This window comes from Neolamprologus multifasciatus, chromosome 18 (genome assembly GCF_963576455.1).
Source record: "Neolamprologus multifasciatus chromosome 18, fNeoMul1.2, whole genome shotgun sequence".
Lineage (NCBI taxonomy): Eukaryota > Metazoa > Chordata > Actinopteri > Cichliformes > Cichlidae > Neolamprologus > Neolamprologus multifasciatus.
The window spans coordinates 12,219,567-12,241,635 of NC_140456.1; the positions used below are offsets into that span (position 1 = coordinate 12,219,567).

Here is a 22,069-nt window from a genome sequence, read left to right on the forward strand (position 1 = left end):
ACTTGAATTAAATATAAACTAATTTTAAGTATTATTGTGTTCTTATTTTTATTATCATCATCAATGTTGTTATTATTATTATTATTATTATTATTTATTATTATTATTATTATTATTATTATTATTATTATTATTATTATTATTATTATTACTGTTGCCAAGGAAAAGAAGCGTTGATATGAAATATAACTTGTTCTCATTCAATAGCTTGTATTGTATTCCTGGCTTTTTTTTTTAAAGATAATCTCACTTTGTGTGCTGTAGAAGAGATTCTGCCTGTTTCTTGTACTGTAATCAGTCAATATGACCCATCCCAGTGGTCTCAGCAACTACAGGACAAAGGTTTTTGCGCATATCGTCTTGTTCATATTATTATTATTATTATTATTATTATTATTATTATTATTATTATTATTATTATTATTATTATTATTATTATTATTATTATCGTTGTTGATGCCGATGGTTAATCTCTGCGTACCAAACTTCCGGTAGAAAAAAAACATGCGAGCACGAAACCGGAAATGTAACTAGAAAAAAAAGAAAAAAAGAAAAAGCTGAACCGTCAAAACATAAACAGAGCAGGCAATCCTATGTGAACGCAGCTAGCTCGCAATATAGTCTGCCTTTTCAAAAAAGCTTTATGCACGCATTCCTCATGTCGTGTGTTTTTCGTCATAGAGTTCCTAGTCAAGGCACTTAGCTCATTTGCTGAGTAGCGAGGTGGAGCAAATAAATCTGCAATAAAGATTAAGACTAAACTAAGAAGTACGCCTCGTCGGGCCTTCGACTACAGGTAACGCTAGCTGTGCTAGTTAGCGAGTATAAGCAATGCTAGCCGCTTGTTTGCATTTTGACCAGTAGCTGGTTAGTTGTGCAGCACAACTTAGAAAACTGTGTTTTAGTTTCGACATTTGTTAGCCTCGAGTTTGCTAGGTAGCATTAGCTTATGGTAATAACTGTCAGGCAGTCAAGCAGTTCTTTTATACAGGACAATACATAGTTAAATATCACAAAGCAAAACAGGCCCGTGATTCGGCTAACAAACGACTTAGTTTGTTTATATCTTTACATGCAGCGGTGTATAGCTTGTAAAATTAGCCAGACCGTTAGTTTGGAAGCTACGGGGCTAACAGGTAACTTGTACCCTATTGCAAATAGTGTCAAGTCGCTATTTGGCAAGAGCTTATCAAATGAAAGCCGTGGCGTCGCCTCGTTTATAGCACACAAACTGTCCAGTCTGATTTTGAGTAGTTGTCAGTGCACCATTAATTTTGTTTTTGTGTCCAACACGAGGTTGTACCTCGGGTCGACGCAGGACTTCACAGATACAATGGCTGAGGCTGACGGCAAATCCACGGTGCTTAACGGTAAAACAAGTCAGTTTATATACTAATGACAGCAGTGCATGGTGTCATACTCCGCAGCAGTCATCAGATATAATGTTTGGCTTCAATAGGTGGCTCTGAAGAAAAGGAGCCTGGAGAAGACCAACACAAAGAGGGGGATGCCTCTGGAAGCAAAGAGGGGCAAACACAGTCTTCCTCTCAAGATGGTAACTCTTATAGTTTTAGTATGGTGGAAAAATTTCATAATGAGTTTTTCCTACTATATATGACTAACCATCTACATATTTGTCTTTTTTTATGTATTTTATGAATCTCCCTATGTGACAGTGTTGCTTTAACCTTATATTGGGCTTTTCTATTTCCATAGCTCCCAAAGAAACAGCTGAAGCATCTGGAGACAAATCTATGCCAGATGTAGAAGGAGAGACAGGCACAACCAGGGAGGGAGAAGAGGATGAAGATACAGACAGCATGGACGGCAGCGGCCTCTACTCTTTAACTGAGGATGGTGAAAGGGAGAGCGAGGGAGGAAGGCGAGAGAAGGCCAAAGAAAAAGATGGTGGGAAAAGGGCAGCTAGAAAGAGAAACAGACCTGGCGGCGGCACTAACCACTCCTCAAGTTCAGATGATGATGACGACGATGATGATGATGATGAAGAAGAACAGAAAGATGATGACGACGACGACGATGATGATGAAGCTATGGAGGCATGGCTCGGGGCAGAGCTCCGTGACATGCGTGGTCCTGTGTGGCGGGCGGTACCCTCGCTGCGCTCCAGAGAGATCGGCAGGGACTCACACCAGTTTGTGAGGCGCGTGTGTGGGGCTCGTGGCCTCGTGCAAAGGCTGGAGCTCCAAGGCCGATTAGAGAGGCATACAGGTTGTGTCAACACATTGCACTTCAATCCATCAGGCACACGCCTGGCATCAGGCAGCGATGACCTGCGTGTGGTGATCTGGGACTGGGCCATCCGTCGTGCTGAACTGGAGTTTGACAGTGGACACAAGAGCAATGTCTTTCAGGTAAAACACAAAAATAGGACTACAGTAGAGGTTCATTATTAGTTAGTCCTTTAGTTATTTTTCCAAATAAATGTTAGTAATATAGTAATGTGTTAGAGTATTCTATACAGCAGAAGGAACAAGCTGCGGGTTTTTTAATGTTATAAAAACTTCAGTTTCCTTCAAGAGTTAATAAGATAATGTTTAAATTATTGAGTAGTTGTTTAATATTCTCTTCTTCTCTTATTTGATTGTTTCATCTGTTGAGACAAAATAAGTAGCTTTCTGGGACTTTTTCTTATAAGAAGCTATAATCATTATACCACAGAAACAGTGTTAAAGAAGTAGAATGTGGAAACAAAACTACATTAGAGACAAGCAGTAAATTTCTATTTGATGATTTATTTATTGTTTTTATTATTTTATAATAATCCGTTATTTAAAAAAAAAAAAACTTACAAGACAGATTAAAGTGACCAGGTGACCAAGTTAAATTGTGGTTATAAAATGCATGATTGGGCTACCCCTGGCTTTAATTTAGGCAAAGTTCCTGCCTCACAGTGGGGACTCCACCTTGGCCATGTGTGCTCGTGATGGTCAGATCAGAGTGGCTGAGCTTTCTGCCACACAGCGCTGCAAGAACACGAAACGGGTCGCACAGCATAAAGGCGCTGCACACAAGGTCTGTGAGAGGAAATCTTTGTCCAGTGGTGTTTAAGACTCTTAGAGACAGCTGAATTGGTATCATATCAATTTTTTGTTTTGTATTTTTTAGCTGGCCCTTGAGCCAGATTCACCTTGCTCCTTTCTGTCAGCTGGAGAGGATGCTGTTGTATTTGGTATTGACTTGCGTCTAGACCGCCCTGCCAAGTAAGAGTCAAGATTTTTTATTATCATTATGTATTCACATAACTGAATTCTGTGCAATGGCTCTCAGCTAAGTGATATTAAGTTCCACATTCAGCTAGTTTTGTCACAGTGAGTGTAGAGTGAGACTTGCTGTGGATTGACAAAACTGTCTTGCGCACCATGTGAGCAAAACACATAAACAGATAAAACATTTTTAGGTTGATCAGTGGTAATACTGGTGTTCTTTTGTGTCTCCTTGTATCTTTGTGGTAGTAAACTGGTGGTTGTAAAGGAGGGTGATAAAAAAGTGGGGCTGTACACCATCTTTGTGAACCCAGCAAAGACACACCACTTTGCTGTTGGCGGTAGAGATCAGTATGTGAGGTATGAACCAGGGAATAGTAAAAATGCTTTTTTCCCCACTCTAAAGAATCCATTATCATTGTGGTATGATACAATTTTGTCACTTAAATGTTATTCTTTGACTCTTTTTCTCTTCTCACAGTATTTTGCTTTCACTTTCTTTAGGATCTATGACCAGAGGAAGATTAATGAAAATGATAACAATGGTGTACTGAAAAAGTTTTGTCCCTCACATCTGGTATCCAGTGAGTCTAAAACCAACATAACCTGCCTTGTGTACAGTCACGATGGCACAGGTAAAATAAGTTTTCTCATTCTTTTCTTATTCTATTATGAACATTTTTAGAAATATTTCTTAAAAATAAGGACACAGACCCTTGATAATTCCTCGATCTAGTCTTTTTTTCTTTCCTTTTTTTTTTTTAAGTTCAAACCTCTTCCCTTCTTGTGTGATGTGATGCAACCACTGAGCAATCTCAGTGACATTGAAATAGAACTAGGAGTTAGCTCACTGACTAAAATTCTAGGATTTTTCTTCTTCTGAAATGTGTATCTTTTGTAGAAAACCAATAAGGTCAGATAAAGTGCCAATTACACCAATTTATCAACTTTTGGCTTGGCATATATAAATGATGTGTGTATAGTCAAAAGTTATGAAAGTCATGACTAGCTTCTGCCTTTATTGCATTAAAGGAAATTAAGCAAATGGCTGTTTGACATTTTCTGTATGTCCAGAGCTCCTGGCTAGTTACAATGATGAAGACATCTACTTGTTTGACTCCGACCACAGTGATGGGGCAGACTATCTCAGGAGATATAAGGGTCACCGCAATAATGCCACAGGTACTACTTTTTAAAATTATTTTAAATAAGCTGTATAAGGTATAGACAACTCTACAAAATAAAGCTGTCAGCAGGTCATTTTGAGTTTCTGGCATTGATATAATACCATCCTCTCTTTTCATTACCTCTTGCTCACAGTGAAGGGGGTAAATTTCTATGGGCCATGCAGTGAGTTTGTGGTCAGTGGCAGCGACTGTGGGCACATCTATCTATGGGACAAATACTCTGCTCGTATTGTCCAGTTTATGGAGGGAGACCGAGGAGGAGTGGTGAGTCAGAGTGGGAAAGTACCACAGATTCTTTTTGAATGAGACAACTTTGTAAGACCCTTTAGATGTTGAAGGGTTCACTCCAATAACTTGTTTTTAGTAGCAATTTGCAGCATCAGACTTATGTATTTATACTTTTAAGTTTTCATTTTTTTATATAAATTAGAACATCAATGTGTTATCTGCTGTACGTTTGACCTTTGAAAACCACAGGTGAACTGTTTGGAGCCACATCCACATCTGCCAGGTATGGCTACCAGTGGGCTGGATCATGACATCAAACTGTGGGCCCCCACAGCTGAAACCCCCACAGGACTCAAGGGTCTCAAAGAGGTATTGTGTCCTGTTTTATTGCGTGAATTCAGACAAATGAATGTTTTACAATGATGTAATTGCGATATTGCAGATACTCACACAGATTTTTAATGAATCCAGTTTAAGATTCTATCTAAACTACTGAAAGTGAAAACGGAAGTAAATGTGCACCAACACATTTGCCTGTTTGACTGTAAAACCTAATGTGTACAGACCTAATTTCATCTGTACAGTTGCTAGCATTAGAGGACCAACGTTGAAACATGGAAGCCTCACACCCAGAATGAAACAGATATGTTATAACTGTTTTATTTATTTATTTATTTATTAGTCACTGTGATAATTGAAAATTTTCATCATACAGTACCTTTAGACCTTCCTTCCGGGAAATCTGACTGCATTGTTAGGCCGCTGGGTTTTTTTGTTTTTGTTTGGTCTGGAAGAGGCGTTACACCAATTCTTTAGAAAGAGATCAGCAAATGACATTTAGTTGGTTCACAAATGGTAATGAAGGATTTAACCTACTGTAATGGGTAGATGAATGTTGGCTAAACAACCAGTAACAAAACAGCTACTCTTGGTCTTAAATTAATTTCAGTGGTAATATAATTGTATTAAATCTTACTTTATAACATATACTCTCTTTGCATCAAGGACATGGACATGTTAGCTAATATTACACGCTCTCTGTCCTCCATATTCACACTCGTTTTGTTTTGTTCGAAAAGGTAATGAAGAAAAACAAACGGGAGCGTGACGAGGACAGTGTGCGCCACGGCGATCAGTACGACACCCAGCTGTTGTGGTTCCTGATGAGACACATGAGAAACAGAAGACCTGCAAGGGTGAGATCTCAACAAGTCCAAAATTACTTTCTTTTTTGGGGGGTGGGGGTTGGACAGGGATTGACAGGGAAGAGTTAATATTTTTGAAAAAAAGTTATGAAAAGTGTCTTTAGGGAAGCAATTTTCTAATGCATCTATGTAATGTCTCTGCAAAAATAATTTATGTTGGACGAAAATCTGAAAAAGTACCAATCCAATATGTTGAAAATGTTTCAGTTTTCTGAAAAGAACAGATGGGATGTTTGCATGTGACTCATTTAACTTGCTCATTGTCACTTTTCTCTGGCTCAAATCCAGGCCCGCCGTGAGGGTGCAGATGCAGACACAGATGATTCTTGGAGTTCTCCAGATTCCTCAGATGAAGAGGACGGAGGTCCAGATCACGTCCAGTGCATGTCATCATGAGCCACATACATACATAAACACACACACACACATAAACACACACACATACATAAACACACTTTATTGCCCTTGAATTGATGCACATAGGCAAGCACTATTGACACACTGGCACATTCAAACACTGACGAGCCACAGACTTTTTTAACACACAAACACAGATAAACACACATTTACTTAAACATACTGTTGAAGCAGAGTGATAGTGACAGAGATGCTTAGCGCCAGGTTTCTCAGCAGTTACGAGTGTGCATATGGCAACTACAGACACACTTCCAGAATCCCTTTCTAGTTTTGTTTTTTTGAGACTTTTTCAAAGAGGTGAGGTTAGTAACTGCTTTTACACCCCTATGAACCATTTGGAGGTCCTTGGCTGTCCATACATCAATTAAATGCTCTGTCTAGGCCCAGAATGATGTACTGTGTGTATATGGCAACATGTACCTCCAGCTTTAGGCAACCTGTAGTAAGCTATACATCACCAGCACACAATCCCCTTTCTCTTAGTAACACACCTCTTGCTTTTGACCTTTCTGTGTTGAGGAGGGGTTTATACACTCAAGCCATCCCCTAAATGTGACTTCCTTTAAGATTTGAACTTTGAGGGAGAGCCCAGTGGCCCCCGCTCCCAGTATCATACTGATTCTTAGGCTGTTAGCTCAAACAGCTGATTGCATCTATCACTTGTTTGCTCCCAGAGAAGTACTAACTCTCTACGTGCTGCATTATCCTACATGCTGCCCTCAGCCACTCCCTCCTCTCCTCCTTCCATCATCTGCCCCCATCACTACTGAGTGCACTTTGAATCAGGGATGCTTTAGTTTGAGACACAGACAAAATGTGCACTGAGTGTGTGATAGGAAAATCCAGTTTAGGTTTTTTTTTTATGTTTGTTTTGTTTTTTTTCTGAGACGGGGGTGTTTTGCACTTAAGTGTTTCATGACTTGAGAAGAGGTGGTTTCCTTTGTTTTGACCAGCCTTTCCTCACCTCTTTCTTCCTCTTCCTCCCTCAGTCTCTATTTAGTTCGCCTCTCAGTGATCACAGAAATTGAGAGGTAGAAGGTGTTCAGCATATGTGTAGGATTACGGACTGATTTGGGGCTCTGTTGGGGAATTTGTCATTTTAAAGAGCCAGAAACTACCTGGATTAATTGCAGTTGAAACACTGCCTAAGAGCCAATAGAGATGGGAGTGATAAAGGGCTGCAGATGTTTATGTGGTTCCTTAAAGAAATTTGGACATTAACTTTCATTTTCTTGCCATGAATCTTGAACAAGGGAGAAATGGCTAGCCTGGTTCAGTCCACATAGCAGCACATTTGAATCTCTCCACTTATCACATTTTATGTTGTTTGTTTAAGCTGTATGACAATCTTAATTGTCACTGAGGTTGGTGGAGAGTAACCAGAAAGGAAGTTTTCTAGGCTTTGAGATTTGGCTTAAAGAATTGACATACAGTGTTATAACTTAGTGCTTATTAGTTGGTTTGGTTATCTCTGGACAGACCCAGCCTAGCCACATCCCTGGGTTGCATCCCCTTTGTATAAAACTATGCTAAGTACCTGATGGTGTTAGCTTCACATTTAGTATATTTAATAAGCCTGACCAATGTATCATCTAGCTTATGGCAAGAACAACAACAAAAGAAAAGGTTTAAAAATGAATTCCACCTGAGCCAGGTCGGGTGTTAGCAGCCAGCACATCACTCCTGTCTCTGTGCTGTGTTGACAGCAGCTCAAAGATGAGGATGGGGGGAGGAGCAGAGTCAATATGCTTGCCAGTCATTTGTTGTGTGAGAGCGATAAAAGTCCAGCTTTTCTCATTTTCTATGAGAACTGTAGTTAGTTGAATTTATATGTATATATATAAATATATATTAAAACTGTAAAAAAAACAAACAAACAAAAAAAAAAACGACTTTAGCAAATGCTGTTCGACTTCAGAAAAAAATGTCAGAACATTTGATTGGTAATGATCCAGAGGTTTATATTCTATATGAGGACAAAATACTTTTAAAATCCAGAGAAAAACATGTCTTGACATGACCATTTTGTTTTTTTCCCTCTTCTTATGACATCTCTGTTATAAACAGAACTGCTATCATTTCAAGTATTGACTTTTTTTCTTCCCAGAGAAACAAAAAGCAGTGTTTCCTTTCTAGATATCAATCCATGATTTGAGACAGTTCTATCCAGATGTTCCCACTGGCTATTTTGGGTATCTTGTATACATATTACAGCTTTTGATGAACAGTTTTTTTTTTCCCACCACTGCCTAATATTGCGTTCTACCAGTTCAGTTGGAAATAAGTACGATTCGTGCAATAAACAAAAACAGTGCTCTTGATGTTGTCATTTTATGGTCTCATTCTTTTGCATTTGTTAAAACACTTGCTTGCCCTATTGTGTGTGTTTAAAATGTTGTCATTGGATTTGCAGAGATCTTTCTTTTGTGTCTCGTGGTAGCAAACTGGTGGTTGTAAAGGAGGGTGATTAAAAAACAGTGGGGCTGTACACCAGCTTTGTGAAAGACACACAGAGACCTGTTTAGGTTTTGAATGTTTCAACCACTATTGCTCTTTTTAAACTGTCTCATTTAAATGTTCATTGCTAAGGTTTACTAGTTTCTAATGATGTACTCATCCACTTCATTGATGCTCGGTCAAATATGAAAATAACACAGACAATCTAAAATATCATCACTTTGACTCTCATATTCAGGTAAATTGGTCCATGGCTGCATAGATTTTAGAAGGGCATAAAACATGATTGTAGTACAATCATGAATATCATGCTGTTTATTAACAGATTGATTTTTAAATTGCCATTAATGTTGCTAAAATATGAAAAAATTTAACTTATAATGAATCTTAAACAGTTGGCAAAAAATAAGATGCACAGATGAGGACAGAGTTATACGCCTGCCTTTGAAAAAGTTATGTTAAACAGAGAATTTATTTTAAACACAACTTTTCCAAACATACTAGTTGTGTTTTTTTGTTGTAGGAAGACAAAGTGAGGACCTAGACCATATTTGCTGACTCCAAGATCTTTCAGAATCTTAAGATATCCTCTTTTCTTTATGATTTTTTCTACATTGATGAGATTCCCAGCTACAGACCCTCCAGAACTTTTTCATAGGGGTGGCCACTAAAAATATTGGGGTAGCACAGCAATAACAGAATTTCCAGTTTTCTTATGCTGTTGTCAAATATACTTAAAACATATAGCAAAAAGAGAGAGAAAGAAAATAATTCTATGCCTACTTAATTTCCTGTTATTAAAGTTGATATCACTGAAAATACATACATATGAAAACCAAATATAATTTTTTAATCCATAAAAACGTGTTTTCATAGATTGATTGTAGCGTGTCTCCCTCTCTTTTGTACTCAAGTTTATTGAAATTAGTACCAACATAGTGTTGCCTGCTGATTTCCATCTGTAATTGTAATCTGTTATTACATTTAGAAAATTGCTGAACTCCATTTAGCTGCTGCAGTCTCAGGTTTCATGCTGTTTAGGCTGTATTCTAAAAAAGCTCAGTTATTGTTTATAGGTTTCTCCTACAAAGAGAACTCACAATTCCTCCAGTTTAATTAATGGAATTGCATTTTTCTTCCATATGTAGCCAGTCTGCACAACAATCAAAGCCCTCTGCTGTCTAATGTATAATTTGGGATTCTGGTGTGAGGGTTCAGTACTGAGGGAAGTAGCCCTGAGCAGGAAGCATTGATTGAAGTCTCCACTCCTACACTTTTTGTTCATCATATATTTGACAACTTTGGCATGGTCTTTCCTTTCAATTACCTCCTCCGTCTTACGCCTGTGACAAGCACACATTTCTCCAAACCAGAGAAAGGATCTTCACGTGTTTTTATTTAAACAGTTTTTTGAGCAGAAACTTAAATTCTGGCAGTGACAACATTTATCCAGGCTTAAAACCTGCTGCACCAAACCTGTTCCTCTCACATGATAACCTCATTTATCATGAAAAAAAAAAAAAAATCATACAAACAGGTAACATGTACAAAAGCTGGTGTCTAATTTATAAATGTATTTTGCTGAGCTGATGCAGACAGATGATCAGTTCTTCTAGGCAGGTGATTAGACTCAAAACCGGATCTATGAAAATGCATGTTCAGAATCCATTTCAGACCCGTGAAGCCAAAAAAAAAAAAAAGCTCATTACAAAACAAAGACAGCTTCTTCGTTAGCACTCATGCCATCTCTTTTCAACACCAAAAATATTACTCAAGAGGACAGCAGCTGAAATATGAAATCCAAAGATGATGATGCACACAGAGCCCTTTGTAACTCATCCCAATCAACAAACGTCGTATATGAATTTCTCACGTTTCCTTGTGAGGAAACAATTTTATTTATTTATTTTGAGCCTCTTACACTGTAGGGTAGATTAATATCTCCTAAACACAAGAGATAACAGTCCTTCCACCCGTTTCAGTTGGTCTGTTTGGCTTCCTGCATGTGAGAGATGTGATCTCAACCATCAAATATAATCCCACGGTATAGTGCAGACATAAATATTAAAAGAGGCACTATCATGGCCTTTCATTTGTTGACATCTTTATGCACAAAAATCACACCGATAAGAATCTCAAGGCACGGCCAGCATCAAATACATTACTCCTTGTACTCCAGAAACTGCTGCAATCTTTTCCGATGCTCTGCAGACAGCTGAACAGCACTGAGGATCAAACAAAAACACCAAGGGTTATAATACTCAGCATGCAGTTTTCTTTCTAATCACACAAAATACTACTCAGATTTTAAATTGTAAGCAGCCTTACTTTAAGTGATCACCAAATGTGGTTGTTATCCTGTAGATGGCAGTCTTTAGTGTGGCCCTGAGAGCAAAGCGCAGCGTTTTGTATGTCGAGTCTCCCATGCTGCTGGTCGACCTGACAGGCTTACTGGAGGCATGGGGCAGCTTGAAGTGTCGATCGACAGCCTGCAGACGAGAAGGACAACTGTCCTGTACATGTACTACTTAAAATGGTCATTGTGCTCAACCTGCGTTATAGTAAACTGAGCCCTATTAAAAATGGTCTCCTTTTCCTAATGGAAAAGCCATTAGGACAGTTGTTTCTACTGTTCTTCTGTTTCTACTTTAAGGGAGCACAAGAAAATCTCCAGCAAGTATATCCAGTATAGGTAAAATAATATACTGTAATTTACCTCTTGTAAGACCAGCATGCAGCTGAGGATGCTGGGTAATGTAGTCTGCACAACCCCAAACTGATCTTCAGAGAATGAGGCTTGAACAAGGTAAGACAGCCCTGTAATGGAGGGAAATCAAAGAAAATAAATGAATATGCGGGATGGAAATTGAATTCAAATCAAATGTAAGTATTCACAGTTTCTTCCTACCTTCTAAAGCCCAGATGTGGGCCTGACTGTCAGCAAAGAGAGCCCGACTCGAGGCTTCTGGGAGCTGCAACACACAATGTTAGCTAGCAGGATTTTTTTTTTCCCTTTAAATTAACAGATGCAGACTCAGAATGCTAAATTAGGAAGTTGTTAGTGGGGCACACTTAGTGTTACTACACTACAGCACTACAGCATGCAAGTGTGATTAAAAGAAATATACATAAACCTCAGAAAGTAGACTAACCACACTAGTTTCTATACAGAGGAAGCAGGGAAATGCAAGTCGTGAGATTTTTCTCTGATAATCTCACTGTGTGATCAGAAAAAGGAAATCTCTAAGCATATACTCCAAGCACTACGACTGATTGTCACATGACCCCTTAATTCAAGCTCTAAAGGTAATTAGTATGCTCACTGTAAGAGCAAGATGGATAGAAAAGAGATGCATTAGTAATGCCTCCACCATTAGGTCCAGAACCAGGAGATAAATTAGTAATGGCTAATGGCTAAACGCTAGGTTTGTAAAAAAAAAAAAAAAAGAAGACAAAAATCTACCAAGCCAGATAAGAGCATGCCAGAGCCCCCCAGTGTGGAGAAGTTTAAGGGAGACAGCATGCACATGCCACACGTTCTTACCTTGTTAAACAAATACACTATCAGCACTCGCTTTGCCAAGAAATTTTTAACCTAAATGAGACAATTAAATGTAGAAGTGTTTTGGTGATAAAGTTTAAAAAAAGAAAAAAAAGACAGAGACTAACACAAATACTAGCTTTTCACACTTAACTCTGGGTCGAGACCCTGACTTAAAGGAAAAGCACACTTCTAACAATATCCATAAACAGGCTCCCGATTTGACACATTTCCCAGAACCTTACGTCTGAATTTGTGATATCCCTGTTAATTTTCACATCTGTCCACCCCTGACTGTAGGCTTTTGGAAAACTAGAAAAGCTGGATGAAGTAGACCACAGCACTTGACTCCTGTTATATTATTCCTGAATTAATAAGTGTGAAAAGCCTTACGTCAGAAGCACAGAGCAGGACCAAAAACACATTATCATTTGGCTTTGAGACAAGGTTTTAGTACCTGTTCTCTTCTGTTCTGGAGGAACTGAGCCAGAAAACTTGGTTTGGAGGGTTCCTGCTTGTCACTGGGAACTGAAGCTGGTGATGGCGGGGGACTGCCATTAATCTGGGAATCTGTATCAACAGAAGCTTAAAGCTTATAATGTACCCAAAAATGGATAAACCTATCAGACCAACCAAAGTAAAAAAGTATCACTTCATTGCGCCCAAAAATGCCATCATTAAAAAAAAAGAAGAAAGGGAACTGTACCAGTCAACACATTCTCTCTTTTGTCTAACATTGCATTTTATTGCAGTTGTACGATCTGAATGACCTGACGGCTCCCATTATTCCCTACTCACCTGTGGATGTGGACCAGAGTTTGGGCACTCGCCTCATGATGTGGGGGCTCTGCACTGTGCCGTACCAAGGTGAGCCTTGCTCCACAGGAGCAGCAAGACGCCGCAGTGCAGGAGACATAAAAGGGCTGTCCAGATCAGGGGTGAACGGGGCTGTTAGAGGGCTCTGCTGGCCTCCAGCAATGGACCGAGCGAAGACTGAAGCTGGAGTTTTCATAAAAGCGGTAGGCCTTGGACTCATGAAATCTTCTGTACCTGAGGTTAGGATTACAAAAAAATTTAAATATACATACATGCCATAAACACACTCACACTATGTTAATATACTGTTATACAGTTGGCTGACATGGATAGCCACTTCTGTGATACTAATGTACCTGATGTTTCAGAAGAGGTCTTCCTTTCACTCCCACTTGACAGTGATTTGGCCCTGCCATTGGTTGCTACAGTGTCATGATAGGCTACAAGTCTCTGGGTAAGATCAGCCAGCAGAGAGAGGCACTCTTTACTGATAGCATTCCAGTTATGAGGATGTCCACCTGGGAATAAATAAATGAGGAATACATCCTGAGCTAGATAAAAGCACAATCTGAATATCTGACATGCATCAAGATTTATTCTAACAAAAGAACTATGGCTCCTGCCTTGCATGTTTGATGTTTGTGATTGATTTAACTTATCTGTTGGACGTGAGGTCAGAAGGAGCTCGACAGTTGACTACCAAAATCTACATATTATATGCTTGATGTCACAATCAGAAGAATGGGCTATACAGCTATAGAAATAATAAAAACTTCTTTTGTGCAAAGAAACTGTGATCAGACCTGGTTGACTCAGACTGAAGACTTCACAGCGTCGTAATGGAGAATGCTGAGACAACAGAGCCAAGTCCTGCAAAGCTAGGAACTGAAATTTGGGAAAAGAGAGCACCAGAATTTGGTGATCAGTGGGGTTTAACCTAAAATGGATATGCTTGCAAGAATATAAATGTGTTTTGTACCTACTTTTAATAGCATTGGCTGCTTTTCAGTCAGTACTTTAGGAAGGCAATGGTCTGCATCCTCAGTAAAAGATGACTGCACAGGAAAACTGTACCCCTACAGAAGAAATGTATTATGTTTAATTTCATTTTATTATTTATTTATTTATTTATTTATTATCATCTTTCATTAGAAACTGTAGTCAAGATGCTTTTCAGTCCTTAGAAACCCATTGCATTGACACTGCTGCCCCCTAGTGTTTCCAAGTTATTAAAAATATAAATAGAAGTTGTGTAGATTTGATTATGGATGTTATTGTGGTTACTATGTACTGTTTTCCACTGACCAAAATCATTTTGAAATGGTCAGCAGAACCTGTATATGAATGAAGGATATATAACATGACACACACACACACACCTAAATTGACAACTTAAAAAAAACAGCACAATTGGTTTTAAAATGTTTAGAGATCTAAATTTTGCCTTTAACTGATACATACCTCAGTGAGAAAAATCCTAAAGAGCAGCAGCATGATGTACCAAGTGAAGAGGAGAAAGGTGGCACTGATCCAGAGGTGGTAGAGGAGGGAGAGGTCCAGCAATCCAGCTATGCTGTCAAGAGGGTGGGCAGAGCTGGAAGGGTAGATCACACGTAACTATGATAATGCAGTGTTTTGCACGAGGCCAGCTGCTGATCAGGCAAAAAGCATTGCTAAGTATTTTCAATAACACTAACCTGCCCGAGTGAAGATTCAGTGTTTTACAGATCCATGTTCTTGGAATGTACCCTGTTGATATTAAATTTAAATAATGAACACTTCCAGTATGTTGTGCAGAGAAAGCCAAAATCCAGACTATCTATAGTGGGGTGTGTGTAATTATTCAGCCCCCGGAGTCAATACTTTGTAGAACCACTTTTTGCTGCAATTACAGCTGCCAGTCTTTTAGGGTATGTGTCTACCAGCTTTGTACAGCTAGCAACTGAAATCCTTGCCCATTCTTCTTTGCAAAACAGCTCCAGCTCAGACAGATTAGATGGACAGCGTTTGTGAACAGCAGTTTTCAAACGCTGTCCATCTAATCTGACTGAGCTGGAGCTGTTTTGCAAAAAAGAATGGGCAAGAATTTCAGTCTCTAGATGTGCAAAGCTGGTAGAGACAGACCCTAAAAGACTGGCAGCTGTAATTGCAGCAAAAGGTGGTTCTACAAAGTATTGACTCAGGGGGGCTGAATAATTACGCACATCCCACTTTTCAGTTATTTGTAAAAAATGTTTGGAATCGTGTATGATTTTTGTTCCACTTCTCACGTGTACACCACTTTGTATTGGTCTTTCACGTGGAATTCCAATAAAATTGATTCATGTTTGTGGCTGTAATGTGACAAAATGTGGAAAAGTTCAAGGGGGCTGAATACTTTTGCAAGCCACTGTATATAGATATATATAGAGCTAGATATAGAGCTAGAGAGATAGAGAGAGAGATAGAGAGAGAGATAGAGAGAGAGATAGAGAGAGAGATAGAGAGAGAGATAGAGAGAGAGAGAGAGAGAGAGAGATAGGGATAGAGAGAGAGATAGAGAGAGAGAGCGCAATGGTGAAGTTTCATTAATGGCATTTTAATTAATAAGGAAGTTACTTACCCAAAAAGTAATAAACAACGATGAAGTTCCTGACAGAGTAAAGTGCCTGAGTGGCACTGCACCTAACCACCAAAGGAAGAGATCCCTTGAAGCGAAGGTATTTGTATTGCTGGGGAAATAATATGTGAACATGAACAACAAATATTAACTCACACTAGACAGCTTCAACTTTTTTTATTTATTTATTTTGAAGGGGGGGGGGGTGATTTAATGGTAAATAGACTGATTCTTATATAGCGCTTTTCTACTCTCCAGGAGTACGCAAAGCGCTCTATACAACGTGCCACATTCACCCAGTCACACCCATTCTCACAAGCACTGACCCTAAACTGAGTGCTATCTAACCACATTCATTCTCCGATGGATGCATCGGAGAGCAACTTGGGGTTAGTATCTTGCCCAAGGATACTTGGCATGCAGACTGGAGGAGCCAGGGATCGAACCTCCAACCTTACGATCAGTAGGTGACCAGCTCTGAGCTACAGCCACCTCATTTACTTGTTTTGTCTCAGACAAATATGTTGGAGCTATTTGCAGTCAGGATACTAATTTTGATTCACTTTCACATGTGAGGCAGAATCTCAGATAAACAAAGAACATTTTAAAGTCCACCATTTACCTGAACAGTATGGAAGGAGACATAGTTCATGTTGTGGATCACACCCAGCAGACTGTGAGAGAATCCAACAAAAGCTCCACCCAGCAGAAGGATGAGATGGTATTCATTCAGACACATCTGATGATAACTGTCAGGGTTGCAAATAAATGATGGCAGTTAAACTGTGGAAGAAACGTTTAAAGCTCACCACCAAAGCTTAGTGTGGTAGTCACTTACCCATCGGTCTGTGCACACGGGTGGCCAAGAGTTTCGTATCTAAATCCAATGGTAACAGCAGAACACCAAGCCACGATCATTCCCATGATGCAGTGGACCAGGGAGTTGACAAGCTGTCGAGGGTGGAGAAGCTGACCAAAGAGTGCGATTTTCGAGCATGCAATAGTTGGAATGACTGAAAGAAAAAACAGTAACAACAAAGAAGTTACATAACAGACAATTTTTTAGTGGAGTACCCATTATATTATCTTATCATTTAAAACCTGAGTAAAGCTTATTAAAGTAATAGCTGGCCCCATGGATGTGTTGAACCAGTACTAAACGATCAGGTATTTTAGTTGTCCTGAAAAGAAAGTAAAACTTAACTCATTTTACTTTCATTTTGTTTTATTATATAACTTAAAGAAAAACATAACACTCATCTTACTCACAATCAAATTATTTAATTCTGTTAAACTAATGATAGCATTTTATTTATTATAAGCTCTACCATAACACTGAACTGGTGACATTAATTCCAGCTTCACTAATGAAAATGTACATATGATCTATCCACGTAACATGTTAGTAGTTAAGAAAATCTTTAGGAAAGTTTTGCAGTGCTCTGTGACTCACCTGTGTAATACTCAAAGTTCAAGAAACCAACCATGATGATCACTCCACACAGCAGGATGAAAGAGAAGATGGCAGTTGCACTTGTTAGCATGGAGAAGCATTCTGGAATTTAAAAAAAAAGTGTAAGGTAAGCTTCATACACAGCTCTGAGTAATCTTAAAATGTAGTGTGGTGACTCACCTGATATGGTCTGGATGGGGTGGAGAACACTGAACTTGCTGAGGAACACAAAAATTGCTGTGCTGGGTGGCAACAACAGTACAGCCCAAGCAATACTGGCTGCAGCTCTCCAACAAATTACCTGAACAGAGCAATCATTATTACATTATAGACATTATATAGTCCATCCTTGTCCATAGTCTTATTACATCTCATATTGATTATGGCAATTCCCTCTTATTTGGTCTCCCTAAAAGGTCCCTTCATCAACTCCAACTTCTTCAAAATTCTGCAGCTCGGGTCATAACTCGTACTCCGTCAAGAGCTCATATTACCCCAGTTCTTCAGCAGCTTCACTGGTTGGCCATAGAAGCCAGGATAAACTTTAAAATCTTACTTCTCACATACAAGTGTATCCATAAATCTGCTCCCTCCTATTTGTGTGACCCGCTTCACATCACCACTTTCCCACCCTCTCAGATCCTCATCTGCTATTCATCTTACTGTTCCGTCTTATGGGGAACAGAGCCTTCAGTGGCATTGTTCCTTGGCTCTGGGACTCTCTTCCTCCAACCATAAGAAATATAGACTCTCTTCCTGCATTTAAGTCACAGCTCAAAACACATCTGTTCAAACTGGCTTATTCGCTTTAGTGCTGATTTTATCTGTTGTCAAGTTCTGTTTTGCAATTTTAACTTATTTTATGTATTTTTATGACTATTGCTCCTTTTATTAATTTTTCTCTTTTGTAAGGTGACCTTGGGTTTCTGAAAGGTGGCCTCAAATAAAATGTATTATTACTATTATTATTATTATTGATCACCACGTATTGGGAAAGAATAACCACTTGATTCAACGCTATAAAAAAGAAATTTGAATCCATGTGAAAAGGTCTTTTTTTTTTTTAAATTGTCTTGCTTAAATTTCACATTCATGTACAGAACGTGTTCTGTGCTAATCAGGTTGTAAAGGAAATCTCCAGAGAGCATGTAATTTAAAACAATATCTTCTGGGGTGTAAAATTCTGAAACTAAGATGCAAACATTCCCAATATTGCATTGCAATTCAATTTTCTCATAGAGTAATACCCATGTGGAACTGTTAAGGCCTTGTTAAAGGTGTTATGTTCAAAATTTAGTTTTTGCCTTGCTAATAATGCAGTGAAGTGGCTTCTGTTGAATATAGGTAGCTGGTTTGTTTTTGTTTGTTTGTTTTTCCCTTTAGGCTTGTTTTATAGGAAAAGGTAGGTATGAACTTAAAAGTGGTTTTGAATGACTGTTACGTTAGTGGTAAAAGTGATTGCTGGTAACTTCCAAAAAAAAGGTTACTCATATTTAATAATGGATTGCATTTATATAGTGCTTTTCAATCAGAATCAGAATACTTTATTGATCCCTAGGGGAAATTATTTTTCGTTACAGTGCTCCATTATAAACAAGGCACCCAAAGCGCTTTAAACTGTAGTAGATGACTTATTGTCCAATAATCTGTCAGACATATCTTGCATGAAAGACATCAAATCAGTTTGAATAGGAAACAATATTCCTACCACAAGATAGAAGCTGCAGTCATTTTTTTAGGCAAAGTCACTTTATATATTCTTTATTTTCCCCAGCTAAAAAGGCAGATCTGATCAAGAGGGGGCGGATAAATGCAACAAACGTAACATAACAGCTCTATAAATATATTTAGGTGGCAAAAAAACTGGATTGATTATAATCTAGAACATATTGTAGGTACAATAAGTCAGAGTCATTAGGATACATGAAAAACAGGTAATTTCTCTATCATATATATAACGACTTCATAAATCCTATTGAGTACAGCCTATTTGCCAAAAAAAGCCCATCAGACATTACAATAAATAAATAAATAAATTTAAAAGAAAAAAAGAAAGAGAAACATCATTAGTCAATTTTTGGCACGACATCTTCACTTCATTCAGTGTAACATAAATTTAAAATAAGTGAAAACATTTCAATTCAACATCAACAATTCTTTTTCTGTCATTGTTTGGTAGAAACTACGGAGGCCTATATACTTTCAGTGTGAGCCCCCAGATGCCTATCGTTAATGTTTACAACATGCGTGAATCAAATATTGTCATATTTCAGTCAAATAATACAAATAATCACTAAGTTAATCTTCCTTAGTGTTTTTGCTACCAGAAAACACGCAATACTCAAGTTGCTATTTAACTGTCGGGTTTAACGTGTGAAATTTACATATCTGTATAGTTGTTACTAACTTCATATTTGTAAAGACACTTTTTTCCCCTTTTACTTTGCTCGCGTTTCTTTATTTTATTTGAATAGCCTCCATTCGCACCTCGGTTTCTCAACTTTCTGTAAACACTTTTAAAGTTAATTTTAAATATATAAAATCTGAAGACGTTCATTAGCTGCATTCAAAGAAGCTAGCATAAACAGACCTAAGTTTAGCAAGCGAGGAGACACGAAAAATCACTTTCTAAATAGCCATCTGGTGTCAGATGAAAAACACTCACCTTGCGGATAAACCAGCAACTCTGCTCTGCAGAAAACATGTTGTTTAGATAAATGTATGCCTCTCTTTGAGAAGAAAACGACAATCAAAACTATTTACGCCTCAGTTTCCCATATCGCGCCACATGCATTCAAAGGACCTCTGAAGGACCCCGATTAAAAGCTGTCCATCTTCCTGCCTGCTGCCAGCGTTTCATATTCATTCAGTATATGGATTTAACTCTGGGTCTTGAACTAAAGATTGTACATATAAATTCTCACTGACTGGCACACGTACACTACGTTAAATTTCATCATTACATTAAGCTCAGCTTACAAATGTTTTCCTGAAAGGTCGACTTTCACCGATCCTAAAAATCAGGTTACGTTTAAATTATGCAAATGCTATTAAAACAACATTGTCACAAGATGGAATTACACAAGAACATAAATCAGCTTTAAAATTGTGTCTCATTTTACTCTCAGTCATTATGTATCATTAGTCCAGTAATTAGTTGCCATCTCAAGTGCAGAGAGTCAGTAGCTGTCAGTGAAGTCAGTTCTGTATTCCTTTAGCTTCATCATGCACGAAAGCTTTCTTTCCGTGACTATAGCCGTTTCCGTAAGATGGGAAACTGTGTTTATCCAAAACAGTATTTTTGTCACTGTCCCGTGAAAATGGCTTTATCTCAAAAGCATTGGCTGGAAGCTTTTGGGTGGAACTGATGGACATGTCGGTTTGAACTGCTTTATGGACGGGTGGCTTCAGTCCAGGTTTCTGTATTATTGCAGGGAGGGCAAGCTGTTCCCTATGGGACTTCTTGTCTTCCCACAACTTAAGCAGACGACGCTGGTTATTTGTCATATCCTTGAGATTTTGCTGTAACGACTGTACTTGATCCTCTAAAAGTGTTTTAGAGGTGACTGTATTTGCCAACTCTGAGGTCAAGCCATCAATGGTCAGACTCAGTTTTCCAGCCTTTTCCACCAGGGAGTTGCACTCACGTTCTTTTTCATGCAAGTCATTGATTATGTCCTTGGTGGTCTTTCCATTGAACTTAGGGCTGCACTCAAGTCCTATTTCAGTACGAAGAGCCTTCACCTGTTTCCTCAGCTCCCTGTTGTCCAGAGCCAGAGTCTTCAGTTTCTGTTTCATAGCCTCTGTTGAACGCATCCTTGACTCATACTGCCTGAGCTTCTCTCTGAGAACGCTTTCTTTGTGCATGGCATCGTCCCTTTCTTTCCTGCATTTCTCCAAAAGTTTCAGCGTCTCAAATTTGTTCAATTTTTCACCTTTGCCATTTGAAGTGGCCATCCTATGGAAAGATCTTCAAGTCACAATATATATGTCTATAGCTATAAAAATAACTAAAAGGCATTCCCCAAAAATGAGAACAAATAGCAAATCAAGTCCTCCTGTGTTGTGCTGATAAATCTACAAGTATGTGCAGCTGTCTAGACTTCTGAGACTGAGGCAGGTGACATTCCTCCAACAGGGTTACCTGTTTGACAGGCAGCTCCTGTGTAACTCAAAGCTGGGGCTAGAATGACCATTAATTAGGACGCCACCATCCCTTTGACAAAGGTTCAAGTGACACTTTTTTCTGTTTTGTTAATTAATCAAAAAAAAAAAAGTAGCTCTACTTAATTAGTGGAAATATTAAGCATAGTCTTTACGTAGGTTCACTGAATGTAAAGTGCTGACCACACACCGTGTGCCTGCATGTGGTCAGCTTTGGATATATACTGTGAGATTTTCCACTGCGGGTGATCTGCGAATCCAAACGGTGATACGATAGATTCTATCGGTTTGCTCGACCACGTGACAGTTTAGATGGATGAGCTGGAAAACGGTAGCAGCAGCTCACTTTTAAAGTTAATCTCTTTGAAATGTTCATCTTATACCTATTAGTTACAGTCTCTTCTTTAAATATTTAAAATGTCCAATTGTTGACGTGTATTGGCAAACAAAGTAGTTAGAAACCCAAAGAAATGAGTCACGTTGCACATGGACGTGAAAACCGGGGTGACTCAAGGCTGCCTAAAATGAAGAATCACATGAAGTATCTTAAGCATTCGTCCAATGCAACCACCCAGAGTTCAGAGTATGACTGTTAGATAGAAAGCACTTAGACATACAAAAAAGTGCTTGTATGAATGGGTGAATGGGTGAATTAGACATGTTGCAAGAAACAATTAGGCAACTACTTATTTTATATAATATAAGGAAACTTGTCTCAGTTTGTGTTAAAGATCTGCAATGAACTAGAAATATAAAACAATGACATTCAAATACAGCA

General features: G+C 38.6%; 3 protein-coding genes across 4 annotated transcripts; 1 reads left to right on the plus strand and 2 right to left on the minus strand.

The window, feature by feature from the left end:
- Positions 1-534: 534 nt before the first annotated feature.
- Positions 535-8,582, plus strand: dcaf8 (DDB1 and CUL4 associated factor 8). Its single transcript, XM_085140438.1, has 13 exons — positions 535-796; positions 1,297-1,370; positions 1,460-1,555; positions 1,717-2,372; positions 2,893-3,033; positions 3,127-3,221; positions 3,474-3,584; positions 3,729-3,859; positions 4,299-4,406; positions 4,545-4,675; positions 4,889-5,008; positions 5,719-5,835; positions 6,133-8,582. The coding sequence occupies exons 2-13, from the start codon at positions 1,334-1,336 to the stop codon at positions 6,238-6,240; spliced, it is 1,851 nt and encodes a 616-aa protein (XP_084996564.1). The 5' UTR covers positions 535-796; positions 1,297-1,333; the 3' UTR covers positions 6,241-8,582.
- Positions 7,131-19,926, minus strand: ndc1 (NDC1 transmembrane nucleoporin). Of its 2 annotated transcripts, XM_085140435.1 has the most exons (18): positions 19,793-19,926; positions 17,308-17,428; positions 17,128-17,229; positions 16,513-16,687; positions 16,297-16,423; positions 15,678-15,786; positions 14,773-14,824; positions 14,537-14,669; positions 14,059-14,151; positions 13,879-13,960; positions 13,432-13,593; positions 13,058-13,309; positions 12,717-12,829; positions 12,263-12,313; positions 11,627-11,690; positions 11,435-11,535; positions 11,047-11,207; positions 7,131-10,943 (listed from the first exon to the last, which is right to left on the minus strand). In XM_085140435.1, the coding sequence occupies exons 1-18, from the start codon at positions 19,829-19,831 to the stop codon at positions 10,880-10,882; spliced, it is 2,001 nt and encodes a 666-aa protein (XP_084996561.1). In that variant the 5' UTR covers positions 19,832-19,926; the 3' UTR covers positions 7,131-10,879. The 2 variants fall into 2 exon arrangements, with proteins under 2 accessions (XP_084996561.1, XP_084996563.1); XM_085140437.1 differs by lacking the exon at positions 12,263-12,313.
- A 319-nt stretch (positions 19,927-20,245) lies between these two features.
- LOC146497441 (uncharacterized) lies at positions 20,246-21,961 on the minus strand. Its single transcript, XM_085140444.1, has one exon. It carries the CDS (start codon positions 21,082-21,084, stop codon positions 20,326-20,328), a length of 759 nt encoding a protein of 252 aa, XP_084996570.1. The 5' UTR covers positions 21,085-21,961; the 3' UTR covers positions 20,246-20,325.
- Between the last annotated feature and the right edge of the window lie 108 nt (positions 21,962-22,069).